General features: G+C 56.6%; 1 protein-coding gene across 27 annotated transcripts in view; it reads right to left on the bottom strand.

The window, feature by feature from the left end:
* PPP1R12B (protein phosphatase 1 regulatory subunit 12B) overlaps positions 1 to 14,586 on the bottom strand; it is a 171,140-nt gene that overhangs the window by 77,682 nt on the left and 78,872 nt on the right. The window contains exon 1 of one of the 27 annotated variants that reach the window (XM_025285275.3): positions 10,270 to 10,388. The exons of 25 other annotated variants lie outside the window; for them this stretch is intronic. Coding sequence is in view for 1 of the 2 variants with exons in the window: in XM_044942602.2 (XP_044798537.1) it covers positions 14,219 to 14,231 (13 nt within the window). In the remaining variant the exon portion in view is untranslated. Of the gene's footprint in view, positions 1 to 10,269; positions 10,389 to 14,203; positions 14,232 to 14,586 lie in introns of those variants that run through there. One more of the 27 variants, XM_044942602.2, reaches the window with a different exon arrangement.

Raw genomic sequence — 14,586 nt, 5'->3', positions numbered from 1 at the left:
TTTTCCCCAAGAAGATAGACAACAGGCGCATGAAAAGGCAGTCACACCACTCATCACCAGGGAAACGCCAACCACAGGCACAGTGAGAGGTCACCACACACCTGTCAGGACGGCTACCGGACAAGAAGCAACCAGTGCTGGCGAGGACACGGAGACGGCGTCCTCACGCACTGCTGGGGGATGTAAGCTGCTGCGGCCACTGGGAAACAGCAACGCCAGAACTACCACGCGGCCCAGTGAGTCCACTGCTGGGTCTTTACCGGGAGGAAACCAGAGCACCACCTGGGCCGGAGCTAAAGCTGCACCCCCCGTGCACTAGTCACAACTGCCCAGACAGGGAAATAGCTAAGTGTCCATCAGCAGATGGACGGATAAAGAACACGTGGCATCAGTGTGTGTGTGCATATACACACGCAGTAGAATGCTATTTAGTCACCAAAGGAGAAACCTCGCCGTCTGCCACAGCATGGATGGGCCTCGAGGGCCCACACTAAGTGAAATAAGCCAGACAAAGACAAGTATGATGTGATCCTATGTGCATGTGGAATCTAGGAGAACTGAGCTCGCAGGTATGGAGAACAGACTGGGGGTTGCTGGGGGTGGGGGTGGGCCAAGTGGGTGAGGTATTCAGAAGGCGCAAACTTCCAGCTACACAGGCAGCCAGTCCCGGGAGTGGACACCACATGGGCGACAGTAACCAACGCGCACTGTGAATCCGAGACTCGCTCAGAGAGCAGACCTTAAAAGTGCTCACCACGAGGGAAAAAATAAAGCTGCATGTGGGGTTAGATGGCAATTTAAATTTATTGTGGCAATCCCTCTGTAATATGTTATCAAATCATTACGCTGTACACCAAAAAGATGTTTTATTTCATCAATTATATCAATAAAAAATAATAAAATTCTTAAAACTCCACATTCTGTAATACTGTCTCTGGTCTCAGAACAGTCTTTGCACATTGGGAAGCAGTGAATACTGTCACCCAAAAGGTACAAGTCTTCCGAAATTCTAACTTCTGCCTTAAATGTTATCATTTGCAACCAATACTCAAAATGACAGGTTCAGTTTGCTCACTTTTAAGAAAATGTGGGCCACGCACCTACATCTGAACAGCGGGTCTGAGCTTCCGCGTCCCAGGAGGAAGCGGCGCCGGCCGGGAGAGGCAGCCAGCCCTCCTCCCCTCCAGCTGCAGGTCAGCGCCCCAGGACTCGCCGCCGCCCTCTGATCGTGAGGACGCTCCTCCCAGCCTTTCTGCTCTCTCTCTGGGCTGCATGCTGGGCGCTTCCTGCTGTCCAGTCTGTTTAGTTCACAAGTCCTCTCTTCGGCTGCTGTTCTACAAGTGATTTCTTAATTTGTTATTTTAGTTTTCAGTTCTAGAATTTCCATCTTCCTAAACAGAGAGCAGTTCTCTATTGAAATTCTCTATCTTGCCTTCTATTTCCTTGAACGTGTTAACCATAATATACTGTGATTACTCTGAAGCCCAGGTCTGATACCATCAGTATGAGTCTGTTCCTAGTGTCCGTATTTTCTTTTAGTCTTTCATAAGTCAGTCTTTTACTCAGCATGTATGGCGATTTTTGAATTAATGCCAGAATTTTTAATGAAAGAAAATGGTACTGGCTTGCAGCTCCGGAAGCGTCGCCACCCTCCAGAGGAGACCCTCTTCCCTGGCAGTCAGGCTGAGGAAGTGGTCCCCGACTCGCACGCAGCAGCCTTGCTTGGAAGGCTGTGACGACGAATCTCACGGGGCTGCCCCTCCAGCGCTGCCTCAGCAGGTCTGGAGGGCATCCGAGGAGCTTCTGACTGGCTCTCAGATGACGCTGGTGATGTGCAGACCACACTGTGAGGAACAGGGGGCTCAGGCAAGCCCTCTGAACCCACCTTGAGACCAAGCTGCTCAGAGGCTGGGCTTCCGCCTCCGCAAAGCCGGCCTGGGTCTGGGAAGATTGGCGGCCAGAAGGTGGGCCCTTGGAGGTCCCAGGGGAAGTCTAGGGGCCCCTGGGGCCCTGTTTCTGAACTCTGGCTTCTGTCCCCTCAGCGTGAGGAGCCTTGTAGCCAGCGCCTCGGGGACAGCACAGCCCGGGGCAGGGTTCACCTCCTTGCAACTCCCTCCAGGACTGGGACATGCCCAGTGGTCACTTCCTCACCATCTCTCCAATACCTCCGAAGGCTTCTTTCCCTTCTGTTTATCCAGCTTCTCTGCTTATTCTCAGTGGGAGGGTGTGTCTGTTACAAGACATGCCATAGTCTGAACAGAGGTCCTCAGCCAGGCTGCAGTTAAGAGAGATTTTCCCGCCACATGGGTTAGTAAACTGGAGCTGCTGCACACTCTCAGCGCGCCGTGAATGCCTCCTCCCTTGGCGTACTCCTCTCCTCCGGGGCACTGCACAAACCTGAGTCTCCAAACTCGCAAGCATAGGCCAGACTCGGAGTCAGTGACCACACCGAGGACCAACGCCTGCCCGGGCAGCCCACCTGGGTGCCAGGCAGCCTCCTCACAGCGCACCCTCTACCTGCAAACACAGGGAGCACCCCAGGACACCCGATTCCTGACTGTGGTCTCTCTGCACCGCAGACAGAGGCCACAGTGCAGGCGCAGGCCTCCAGCGGGCACATCTGACCACCTGCTCCAGTGACTTTTATCGAACAAGAGAAATGCAGCTGGTAAAAATTGCTCTGGGGGGAAATCAAGGGCCTTTCACCTCACCTGGAGTCTTAGGTGTTTGAAATCACACACGTTCTTCTCAGAAACAATCAGAAAATAGACCAACGTGTGAAAACAAAAACAAACTTAATTCCTCCACAGGAAGACAAACTCATGTTATTCTCCTACACAGATGTCCGGATTGTTACCTATGCCTGCATATTCAGTGCCTGTGTACTGTATTACAGTCTACTTTAATTCATATGATGTTTATTACTTTGCACCTGTGTCAATATGTAAGATCTGTACTAAGTTGTAAGGGAAAAAACTTATAAAAACAGACCTCAGAAAACCCAAGTACTTGATTTTACGAGTTTCTGAGGAGGGAAGGAACATCCTCATTCACTTCTGTCCACCCAGGTGCGGGTTCCAGATCCACAGGCGTGCGCACCTCCATGCCCGGTTTCCCGGGGGACACGCTGCACTTTCAGTAGCGCCCGAGTCCTGAACATTCTAAGCCCAGCCCAGAGAGCACGCTGCAGTCCTGGAGCCACACCTGGCCACCATATTCTGCAAATCAGGTTTTACCAACAGCAGCAGCAGGGTTTAGTATTTGTGACTGAAACAAAATGGCCTGCAAAGTCCAAAACATTCATCACCTGGCCCCTTAAAGGGAAGACCTGGCAACAGCCATGCCGGGCACACCCACCCAGTGCATCACGGGCGCTCACGCGTCTGCCCTGCACAGCTCGGCTCTGCAGACGCGTCTCAGCCCACAAAACACTGCAGCAAAGGCACAGCAGAAGCCATGGCTTTACATCTGCCCCTGCTCTGGCCTCCAGACAAAGACCAGGCTCACATCTGCAATGCAGGGACACAGGAAGGAACTCTGATGCCAAACCATCTTATCACCATGCCTGCCTACTGCATTTCCTGGAAGGCGGGAGGCACTTCGCTTTGTCTGAGGTTACATGGTCAGTAGAATTCAAATACTTGGAATTAAGCAAAATAATGTGTTACTACAATAATTTAACTACAGGAAATAATTTGCTATCTGCCTCTAAAGTTCACAGTGCCCCATTTACATACAACACATGCACTAATTCTATCTTAGAAAGCTGTGCAAAATCATCAGTGAACATCAAGAAAGGCGTAACAGTAATAAAGGACCTGAAATACTTTCAACAAGTTCAGCGTGGAGACGAGGACCCTGACACGGACGCAGACCACCAGGGTTCGAACCCTGGCCCCTCAGCACCCGTGCCAGAAGACCCCGGACAAGACATCTGAGCATTCTCAGCCTGAGGTCCTCACGCAATGAGGGCGTTCCCAGCTGCCACCGCCTCTTCACCCAGCACCAGGGCAGGTGCCAGGTGACCCGGCCACTGCTTCCGGCCACGACCTCTCCACCCCATGTCAGAAGCTCAGCAGTGATTTGGAAAAGAAAGAAAGGCACTATAATATCCATCCCACCTAGTTTATTAAGGAGCTCCCCTTAATTAGTTTTCCTGGAAATGGATAATTCATTTGGAAGAGGTCATAATGGCCTTGAAAATACTTTCAGCACAGGCTCCAGGGCTCTCTAAGTAAAATGAAAGTACGTGAAGCAGAAGAGAAGAGACCAAAGGGTCTCCCAGGACTGCACAAGGCTGTGTTCCCTAGTGATGAGAATCGGCTCTCACACAGAATCCACCCATGGGACACTGCTTTCTGGAACAGCGTTGGGGAGTCCTACATCTGAACTCTGCTCTGAGGAGAGAAGGGGACTGATGGTTAATTTCAAACCGGGAAGGAAGCAAGATAAACATCTGCCTATAGCTGCTGCTGCTAAGTCACTTCAGTCGTATCCGATCTGTGCGACCCCACAGACGGCAGCCCACCAGGCTCCCCCGCCCCTGGGACTCTCCAGGCAAGAACACTGAAGTGGGTTGCCATTTCCTTCTCCAATGCATGAAAGTGGAAAGTGAAAGTGAAGTCGCTCAGTCGTGTCCAACTCTACACCTGTTCCATTAAAAGCACTGCAGCCTTGAACGCCAAAGCCACTTCCACAGGACAGTGCTGTATTTATGCAGGCCACCCTACAGTGAGTTCACGGTCAGAGCAGGCATTATGGGTGCCAAAAAAGGTAGACGAGCACCAGGGGGGCAGCAAGGCTGCTCTGCCTCGCTCCCCAGGCTATACCTACCAGCTGGCCTGGCCCACTCTCAAACATCCGTCCCTGACTGCAGGATAGACCAGGTCAAATGCAGCATCACCACTGCTTTTTCTCTTTTAATCAGAAAGAAAGAAAATCCAAGAAAGTCAACACACAAAATATTTACGGAAATAACCCAGATCTTCAACAATAGGGAGAATGCTTAACTAAATTACAGACCATCCACACGCTGTAAGACAAACTGAACTTTTACATCCATGTGAACCTGTAGAACACTAGTGTCTAGACTGTGTGACCGGAGAAGGCGAGGCACCCACTCCAGTGCTCCTGCCTGGAGAATCCCAGGGACGGGGGAGCCTGGTGGGCTGCCGTCCATGGGGTCGCCAAGAGTCGGACACGACTGAGCGACTTCACTTTCACTTTTCACTTTCATGCATTGAAGGAGGAAATGGCAACCCACTCCAGTGTTCTTGCCTGGAGAATCCCAGGGACAGGGGAGCCTGGTGGGCTGCCGTCTATGGGGTCGCACAGAGTCGGACACGACTGAAGTGACTTAGCAGCAGCAGCAGACTATGTGAAGACCTTGTACCAAGTTTTTTAAAAAAGGGCCAAATTCCAACAGGGAAAAAAACCAGCAAAGCATATAATAAGGGAATTGAGAAAAGAGGAAATCCCAAAAGCCTTATAAACAAAAGAGAAAATGTTCACTTTCATAAGTAATCATGAAATATAAATTAACACAAAGAGAAACCACTTCATCTTCCATGGATTTGTAAAAACAAAGCACCGATATCATCAACCGCACCGCAGGCTGCGGAGAACTGCACGCTCAGCGTGGCTGGCAAGAGCGCACAGGAGCAGGCAGGGGGGCCTCTCCAGAAGCCGCACCCCACTCCTGACAGCAGGGCCTCCTCGGGGAACAGACACCCTGGACAGCACGCGGCACGTGTGCAAGGGGTCGGCAGCGAGCGTGCACAGCGCATCTGCAGTGCTGGGGGCACCATGCAAGTGCCCTGGGTGTGCATTAGTAGAAAATGCACCTAACCAAACTGCTGTGGTCACACAGCGGCCTAGGCGAGCACTGAAAGTGGACAGACAGACCTGCTAAGTGAGAACAGCAGGTTTCAGAATGCCGTATAGAGCACGACACAATTTACACACACAGCAAGACCTTGTGGAAGGACGGTGCGTGTGTACACACACGAAGTGATGACTGACGAGACCTGAAAACGGTGCCTGCCACATTCAGGACAGCGGCCCCCTCGAGGGAGCGGTCAGGGAGATGAGGCCGAGGGGACGCAGGGGTGTAAACTAGATTTTAGTAATTTATTTAAAAAATTAAGCCACTATGGCAAGACAGAGGACTTGATAGGGCCAAAACACTGATCTGTTGGATGCCTTAAACACGTAACAAGAGTATTTTAAAAAGGAAACACGGCACAGCTTTACCTCCAAGTGAGTAAAACTTAAAGATGTCAGCAGAGGCACTGCGGGGTGGTGAGACTATGAGTAACTCTCTTCAGTTCAGTTCAGTTCAGAGAGTCGGACACGACTGAAGCGACTTAGCAGCAGCAGCAAGGGAGGGGGAAGGGCCGGGGTTCCCGAGGGCAGTGTAGGTGGAGAGGGAGGGTGTCCTGATGGATTCTCAAGGGGAATGGCAGATAGGACTCGAGGAGGACTGGGCACTTCTTGGGAGAAGAAAAGAAATCTTGTTTGATTTTCATGTTCCTCAGCAGGGTGACATTTATTCAAGACCACTAACAAGGACAAAAATATATAAGAACAAACAGACTTTTCTGGCTCTTTCTTGCCTTTCAGAATCAGAGGGAAGGGAGTGGTTTGGTTTATTTGTTTATACCCTCATTCTGAAGAGAAACTGAGAACTCAAGGAAGTGCACACCTCCAGCATCACCTTAAATAGATGGAGATAAAATAGAGAGGCAAGGAAAAGAATGGCCAGAAAAAAAAAATGGCGAGGGTTTCCCTGGTGGCTGAATGGTAAAGAACCCACCTGCCAAGGTAGGAGACACGGGTTTGATCCCTGATCCAGAAGATCGGACAGGCCGAGGAGCAACTAAGCCTGGGAGCCTCGACTGCTGAGCCCCCGTCCCCTAGAGCCTGCTGCAGCTACAGGAAGGCCTGGACACAGCCACGAAGACTCATGCAGCCCAAGACGAGTAAATAAAATCACACACACACACACTCTCTCTGGATGCAGCCACGAAGACTCATGCAGCCCAAGACGAGTAAGTAAAATCACACACGCACACACTCTCTCTCTCTCTGGATGCAGCCACGAAGACTCACTGCAGCCCAAGACGAGTAAATAAAATCACACACACACACACACTCTCTCTCTGGATGCAGCCACGAAGACTCATGCAGCCCAAGACGAGTAAATAAAATCACACACACACACACTCTCTGGACACAGCCACGAGACCCACCGCAGCCCAAGATGAGTAAATACAATCACACACACACACACACTCTCTCTGGACACAGCCACGAAGACCCAATGCAGCCCAAGATGAGTAAATAAAATTACACACACACACACCTATATATAAAAGACTAGCAAAATTCCCGGGCAGCCCCCAGCAGTCAGGCTCCACGGTGTCAGGAAGGAGACCCGATGACGCAGGAGGGGCCTGAGCAGCTGGCGGGGGTTGGGGGGTCCCAGAGGAGAAGAGGAGCGGCCTGCAGGGGCAGGAGGGCTGCAGGAGCCAGAGGAGGAAGAGGGTAGGGACAGAGGGGACGGAAGACACAAGCTCCGGAAGCAGCGGCCCAGCGACCACGGGCAGAGTCGGCAGCGGAGGCGTGGGGTTGGCGGGGACGCGGCAGGGCAGAGCCCCCGGTCAGCAAGTCTCGGAGGCGGGGGACAGGGTGCATCAGCCCTGCCTCGAGAGCGACAGGGAGAGTGGGTGACGGGCCACCGGCACGCAGGCTCCAGGTCAGAAGGTGACGATGCGCCCCTGGGCAGGCCCCTTGGTCCAGGGACACAAGGGGGCAGCCCTGCCGTCCCCAGCGTGCTCGGGGCGCCCCTTCTCCATGTGCTTCTTCAGGGAGGAGCCGAGTTCCCCCAGGGCCCCGGAGCTGTTACTACAATTTATTACAGGTCAGCAAAAGCACACAGGAGTCGTGAGTCACATTCTATTTCCCCCGTTTTAAGGTTAGAAGACTAGGATTTCTTCAGAGGAAACAAAATAAAAGCTAGGCTACTTTACTGCCCAGGGTGAACAGAGAGCCCGAGGAAAAGCGTCAAGAAGAACCAGAAACAGTGGCTCGCCCAGGTAACTCCGCCAGCCAACCCCAGCTCTTCAGCTCTTGTTAACGTAGAAAGAGGTGCCCCCCAGGCTCTGGAGCACCCCCGAGGGCACCGTGCACCCGCCTAGGACGCAGCAAGCGGCTTCCAGGAGCCCTGCATGCCCTTCGGCCTCAGACGGGACAGAGAGCTTTCAGTCTTTGTTCTCGGAAGTGGGTTCTCCGAGGACACATATTCATGTCCTTCAAAATCAGAACGTCTGGAGTGCCTAGGCCTGCGCCCACACTGCCAGCTCATGTGCCCAGGGCCCAGTGGAGACTGGTGCCTCGGACGCTGCCCCGCGGGGTCAGAGCAGGGGGCGGTGACGTCCCAGAGGCCTGGCTTTGAGCCCTGGCTTTGCCAATTACAGGCTCTGTAACTGTGGGCAGGACCGTAGTCCACCTTAACTTTCTTATATGTACCAAGAAATAATACTATTCATCTCACAGTTATGAAGGCTGAATGCATCTGGGGGTACTGGCATATACTAGGTGTTCACAAATATTAATTCCCTCACCTGTCTAGGCCTTTCTCATCTTTAGGCAGCTTGGGTCCCCTCACTTCATGACCCTCTCTAGGTAGGTCATGTGTAGGACCACCCACCCTACACAACCCGCCTTCTTCTCCGAGCGCCTAATACACCCCCCGCCCCCGACAGTCTGCTCCCTCATGGCCTCCGAGGTGGGCACCTGGCATCCCCGGTCTCGGGGCACAAAGCAGGCAAGGCTCTCGTTTTAAACCCACGGCCTCCGGCACAGCAGTGAGCGTGTGGCCAGTGGGACGGCCACCTCTGGACTCCAGGCGGACCGGAGCTAAGTTAAAAGGCAACCTCGAGGTGCAGGGCCCGGGAACCCTCCCCTGTGCCTGCCGCTCTCACCAGGAGGAGTGTCCACCAGCCCGGACACCCCCGGGAAGGAACGACCCAAACACGGAGCAGCAGGGTCTTGGGAGGCTGCCTTCCCGAGTCACCACGGTCACCACGCATGCCTCTGCTGCCCCCCGCTGGACACGGGGGTCACTGCACAGCAGCACGCTGCCGCCCCCACCCGACACCTTCGTGCTGTGCGGAGATTGCGGCAGGACCAGCGCCCGGAGCTCCCGTGGCGGCGGCAGCGTCAGCCGGGCCAGCCTGAGCACAGGGCCACAGAGGCACACGGGGAGAGAACCCTGACCTCGGCCGGGCCTGGGGGAACAGAGCCACAGCGGGGTTGATACCAGGAGCTCTCCCAGTAAGAACAGAACTTGGTTCAGCAGAGAAGGGGACAGCGGCCGTCCCAGAACAAAGGGTCGGCATGGACGTCAGACACACTCGGGGACGTCTGGGCTTGCTACCTGCAACGTAAAGTGGGGCAACCGCCAAAGACACGCGGGGCAGGGGGACAGGAGGAGCAGGGACGGAAGGGTCTGGCTCCGGGAGGCCGAGTCCAGAAGGTCCCACGAGCAGCGACTCCACGGGCCGAACCGACGACCCAGCAGCAGAGTCTCCTGCACGGCCTGACCCGGTACCTTCTGAATTCTGTCTGGAATCTGGTCCTCTGCGCACCCAAGACCATGAGGGGACAACTCACACACACGGGAAAACGTTCACTGCCATTAAGATTCAACCGACTGTCAGGTTTGTAGCAGGCGAAGAGCTTCTACCCCGAGCTCAACGCATCAGTCTCTTCGCTTTAGGATTTCCTGTTCAAAGGCCAACTCAAATGGTGGCCTATACCTTCACACACCCACACCAGCTTCTCTAACTGAGGTAAACATCTCATGTGTTTTATTCACTTAAAGTTCACACTATGTGACGCGTAAGATGAAGCAGCACAACCACACAACCAGCATCTGAGCACTGCTGGCCCGCTGAGTGTGACGTCACCGACGCTTATCTCAGGAGGACAGCACGCTTCCTCTTCCCCAAACTCCCACCTGCCCTCTGCCTCCCTGACCTCCACCAGCAGACCCTGAGTCAGCGCGCGTGCTCACACTCCCTGGGACGGAGGAAACACCAGCGAGGGTCCACACGGGTTCTGACCCACACCGCATCCTGGCCTCACCACTTCCAGCCCCAACCATGGCACCCGAGCAGCGTGCACACCCACCCGCCTCCCGAAGAACCGGAGGGGAGGGCGGACAGCGGAAAAGGCTCCAGCCGTCAGGGTCTCCGGCAGACTCACCCGCCGCTCCCGCACTCAGGCCCCGTGCTCGCGGGGGCCCGGGGTGGCACGCCAGCTGGCCGCAAACCCAGAGCAGCAAGATCCACTTCCCGCGCCTCCCATTTCTGTAAATCCAGGGGCGGCAAGGACTCTGCTGCCAGGTCAAGTCACAGAGGGGAGAGGTCGGGCACCCGGACACACCGCCACACACCTGGGCCTGGCAGCAGCGTTGCCAGAGCCTGCTTTTCAATGGACAGGTGGCTGCCCCTCTGCAGCCCTCCCCTAGTAAACACTAGAGCTCATTTCGTGAGGTTGTTGCAAGCGACCATTTTCCTAACATGGGAAAATCACCTGGTACGGGGTGGGGGCGGCTTGAGTGAGGGCCCAACATTCTGGTCCCTCCCACCGAGCACGAGCACTCACAGCTCTGAAAAAAGAACCCCCTTATCAGGAGGAGATTAGCTGTGACCTCAGGGCTGATACGGGCCCAGCACTGGCGCTGCGGGGCTGGGAGCAGGGGCAGCGGCCCTGGGCCCTTCGGGACATGGACGTCCCGCGGGGAGGGGGCGCTCTGGGAGCCCCACTCCTGAACTGCTGAGCGGTGCTGAGCAACCACGTGACAGGCGCCGCTGTCTCTGGACCCAATGAGTGCGTGTCTCAGGGGCTGCACTCAGCGACAGAAACGGCCTTTCCCTCCCCGGCCCCTCAGCCTCACTGCAGCAGCCCTCGGCAGGCACTGCCCGGGCCTGCTTTCCCGGAGCTGCTGAGGGGGCTGGACACCACCGTGCTATGTTTAGACAGTTTCCCGGAGCCAGGATGTGCCACACCTCCACTCAAGTGCTCCCCTCAACGGCTTTCCGTATATTAAAAGTTACGCGATCAACACCATAGTCAATTTTAAAACACTGGGATCAGCCCCAAAAGAAACCCTACACACGCTAGCAGTTCCTTCCCACTTGGCGCTCTTAAACCCAGACCAGTTGCGTCTCCCCCTGGCTGACTCATGCCCTGCGGCATCAGATGTGAGCCGGCGGTGACGGCAGGACCCCACTTCACCCTGAGGAGGACAGGCAGGGCTGCCACGCGTGCTCCCCACCGGCTGAAGACATCCCTCCACAGTCACTGGGAGGCGCCTGCAGACCCGGACACCCTGTGCCTGCGGGGCACGTGGCCAGGCGAGGTGCCCGAGCGCCCGGGACTACACTCGGGCAGGTGCAGGGGCCACAGCGGCAACGACGGGGTGGCTGTCGGAGCTCGGGACACACGAAAGGCGCCCCCAAACCAGTGACACTCGACGCTGCATGGCAAGGCGTGTGCTTGGTGACCAAACGCACAAACAACCTCCTGACACGCAAGAAACAGGTCAGGCAAGTGTCGTCTTTAACGGCCAGTAAGTCAACGTGGTAACTCACCACACAAGCAACCCAGCAACCCGCAGTGCGGCCAGAGACAGGCATGGACCGACAGCTACCCAGCCTCGTAGGCAAAGGAAACACTCATTTCAGAACAAAGCTCAGAGTCTGGAGGAGCTGGGAACCCCTTTTCAGAGTACCTCTCCTCGAGCTGACCACTGCCTTGTCTTCAGCATGGATCCTGAGAGATGAGTCAAACAGCTTTAAAAAACCATGACTCAGAGTTTAATTACTTGGTTTAAATCTCTCACATTCCAAAGATGAGGCCAAATTAATCTGCTGACAGCTTCACTCAGCAGAGTAACTGCCCAGCTTGCTGAGACCCCAAAGAATTCAGGAAGGTCAACCCATGTGGTGTGCCCAACTCGGCTGTAAACAGACCACGCAAAGCAAGTGCGTGGGAGCTACTGGGGAAAGACAAATAATTTCAGTTCATGTAGAGAGAAACCATTTTGGCTACTTCTATAAGAAAAGAAAAGCGCGCCAAGAAAAAAAAAGAACGTAAAATTCAGGGCTGGGGCTCGCGGGAGGGGAAAGCTGGAGAGGACCAAAGGCGGGTGCTCTAATATTAGCGCAGGGCTGTTTACAGGGCTGCCAAGGGAAGCCTGAGGCCGCGGGTCGCGCGGCAGCTGCTCCGGCCACGTGCCCTCCCCGCCACGCCTCGGTCCAGTGACCCTACACAGTCCCACGGCCCCGGGGGCCTTCAGGCCCAGGAGCAGCCCCGGAACGGGGTGCAGGCCTGGAGGGCCGTGAGGTGGAGAGGGCTGTGCCCGCGTCACAGGTGCAGACGGGCTGGCCCCGGGACTGAACCTTTTTTATTTTAAATCCAAAATAAGAAATGGTTAGGAAGTTCAACGGGGAGGAAAAGAGGCTTGAGACATGGCCCCCATTGCCCACCTCGATGCTCTTGGGCCTTGGCATTTCCACCTGCAACTTGGGGCCGTAACCCCCTTCCTTTCCATCGGATAACAGGAATGTGCCAGGCACAGGGGTGCTTTTCAGGGAAAAAAAAAAAAAAAAATAAGAAACTTTGTAAATCTAAGATTGTATCCTTCTCAAAGGTAATAAATTTCCAGAGGTCCTGACCTGAGCTTATGCAACAAAATCATAAATTACCTAGACTCCTGCATATGGCGTCTGGAACCACTTAACTATTAAGGCTGCTCCTCAAGGACTGCGGCCCCTTCAGACTCACATCCTCACAGAGGCCTGTCCTCCGGGCTCGCCGGCCCTCACATCCTCCCGGAGGCCTGTCCTCAGGGCTCGCCGGCCCTCACATCCTCACGGAGGCCTGTCCTCCGGGCTCGCCGGCCCTCACATCCTCACGGAGGCCTGTCCTCCGGGCTCGCCGGCCCTCACATCCTCACGGAGGCCTGTCCTCCGGGCTCGCCGGCCCTCACATCCTCACGGAGGCCTGTCCTCAGGGCTCGCCGGCCCTCACATCCTCCCGGAGGCCTGTCCTCAGGGCTCGCCGGCCCTCACATCCTCCCGGAGGCCTGTCCTCAGGGCTCGCCGGCCCTCACAGAGGCCTGTCCTCCGGGCTCGCCGGCCCTCACAGAGCCCTGTCCTCAGGGCTCGCCGGCCCTCACAGAGGCCTGTCCTCCGGGCTCGCCGGCCCTCACAGAGGCCTGTCCTCAGGGCTCGCCGGCCCTCACAGAGGCCTGTCCTCCGGGCTCGCCGGCCCTCACAGAGGCCTGTCCTCCGGGCTCGCCGGCCCTCACAGAGGCCTGTCCTCCGGGCTCGCCGGCCCTCACAGAGCCCTGTCCTCAGGGCTCGCCGGCCCTCACAGAGGCCTGTCCTCAGGGCTCGCCGGCCCTCACGTCCTCACAGAGGCCTGTCCTCAGGGCTCGCCGGCCCTCACATCCTCACAGAGGCCTGTCCTCAGGGCTCGCCAGCCCTCACAGAGGCCTGTCCTCAGGGCTCGCCGGCCCTCACGTCCTCACGGAGGCTTGTCCTCCGGGCTCGCCGGCCCTCACATCCTCACGGAGGCCTGTCCTCAGGGCTCGCCGGCCCTCACGTCCTCACGGAGGCCTGTCCTCCGGGCTCGCCGGCCCTCACAGAGGCTGTCCTCAGGGCTCGCCGGCCCTCACGTCCTCACAGAGGCCTGTCCTCCGGGCTCGCCGGCCCTCACGTCCTCACAGAGGCCTGTCCTCCGGGCTCGCCGGCCCTCACGTCCTCACGGAGGCCTGTCCTCAGGGCTCGCCGGCCCTCACATCCTCACAGAGGCCTGTCCTCCGCGCTCGCCGGCCCTCACAGAGGCCTGTCCTCCGGGCTCGCCGGCCCTCACGTCCTCACAGAGGCCTGTCCTCCGGGCTCGCCGGCCCTCACGTCCTCACAGAGGCCTGTCCTCCGGGCTCGCCGGCCCTCACGTCCTCACGGAGGCCTGTCCTCAGGGCTCGCCGGCCCTCACGTCCTCACGGAGGCCTGTCCTCCGGGCTCGCCGGCCCTCACGTCCTCACGGAGGCCTGTCCTCCGGGCTCGCCGGCCCTCACGTCCTCACGGAGGCCTGTCCTCCGGGCTCGCCGGCCCTCCAGCACCATCACAGCAGGAGCACTCCATCACTCAACAACCCTGGAAAATACAGCAAACGTAAGTTATCCCTCATCCCTGAGAAGAGCCCGGTGCTAACCTTTCCCGTGTGGTCACCACGTGGCGTCGCAGCCGTGCCCTGGGCCAGCCCCTGCACTGACGCCCGTCGCCCTGTCTGCAGCTCGCAGGCTGAGCGCAGGGCCCCACAGGGGGCTGCTCCTGCACCCACCGAGCCACGGAGCCAGCTCAGAAAGGGAGAGCCAGTCCACCGGGCACGGCGACCCACACCCCACTTCACAGGCTGCAGTGACGCTGCACATGGCGATGTTTCCCAAGACGACGTTCCCCCGGTCAGGTCCTGCTGTGACCGGTCTGAAGGCCCATGAACCCGACACTG

The sequence above is a fragment of the Bubalus bubalis genome, chromosome 5 (assembly GCF_019923935.1).
Source record: "Bubalus bubalis isolate 160015118507 breed Murrah chromosome 5, NDDB_SH_1, whole genome shotgun sequence".
NCBI classification, from domain to species: domain Eukaryota; kingdom Metazoa; phylum Chordata; class Mammalia; order Artiodactyla; family Bovidae; genus Bubalus; species Bubalus bubalis.
The sequence above is the reverse complement of the archived record's forward strand: the minus strand, read 5'-3'. Positions and strand labels throughout refer to the sequence as shown.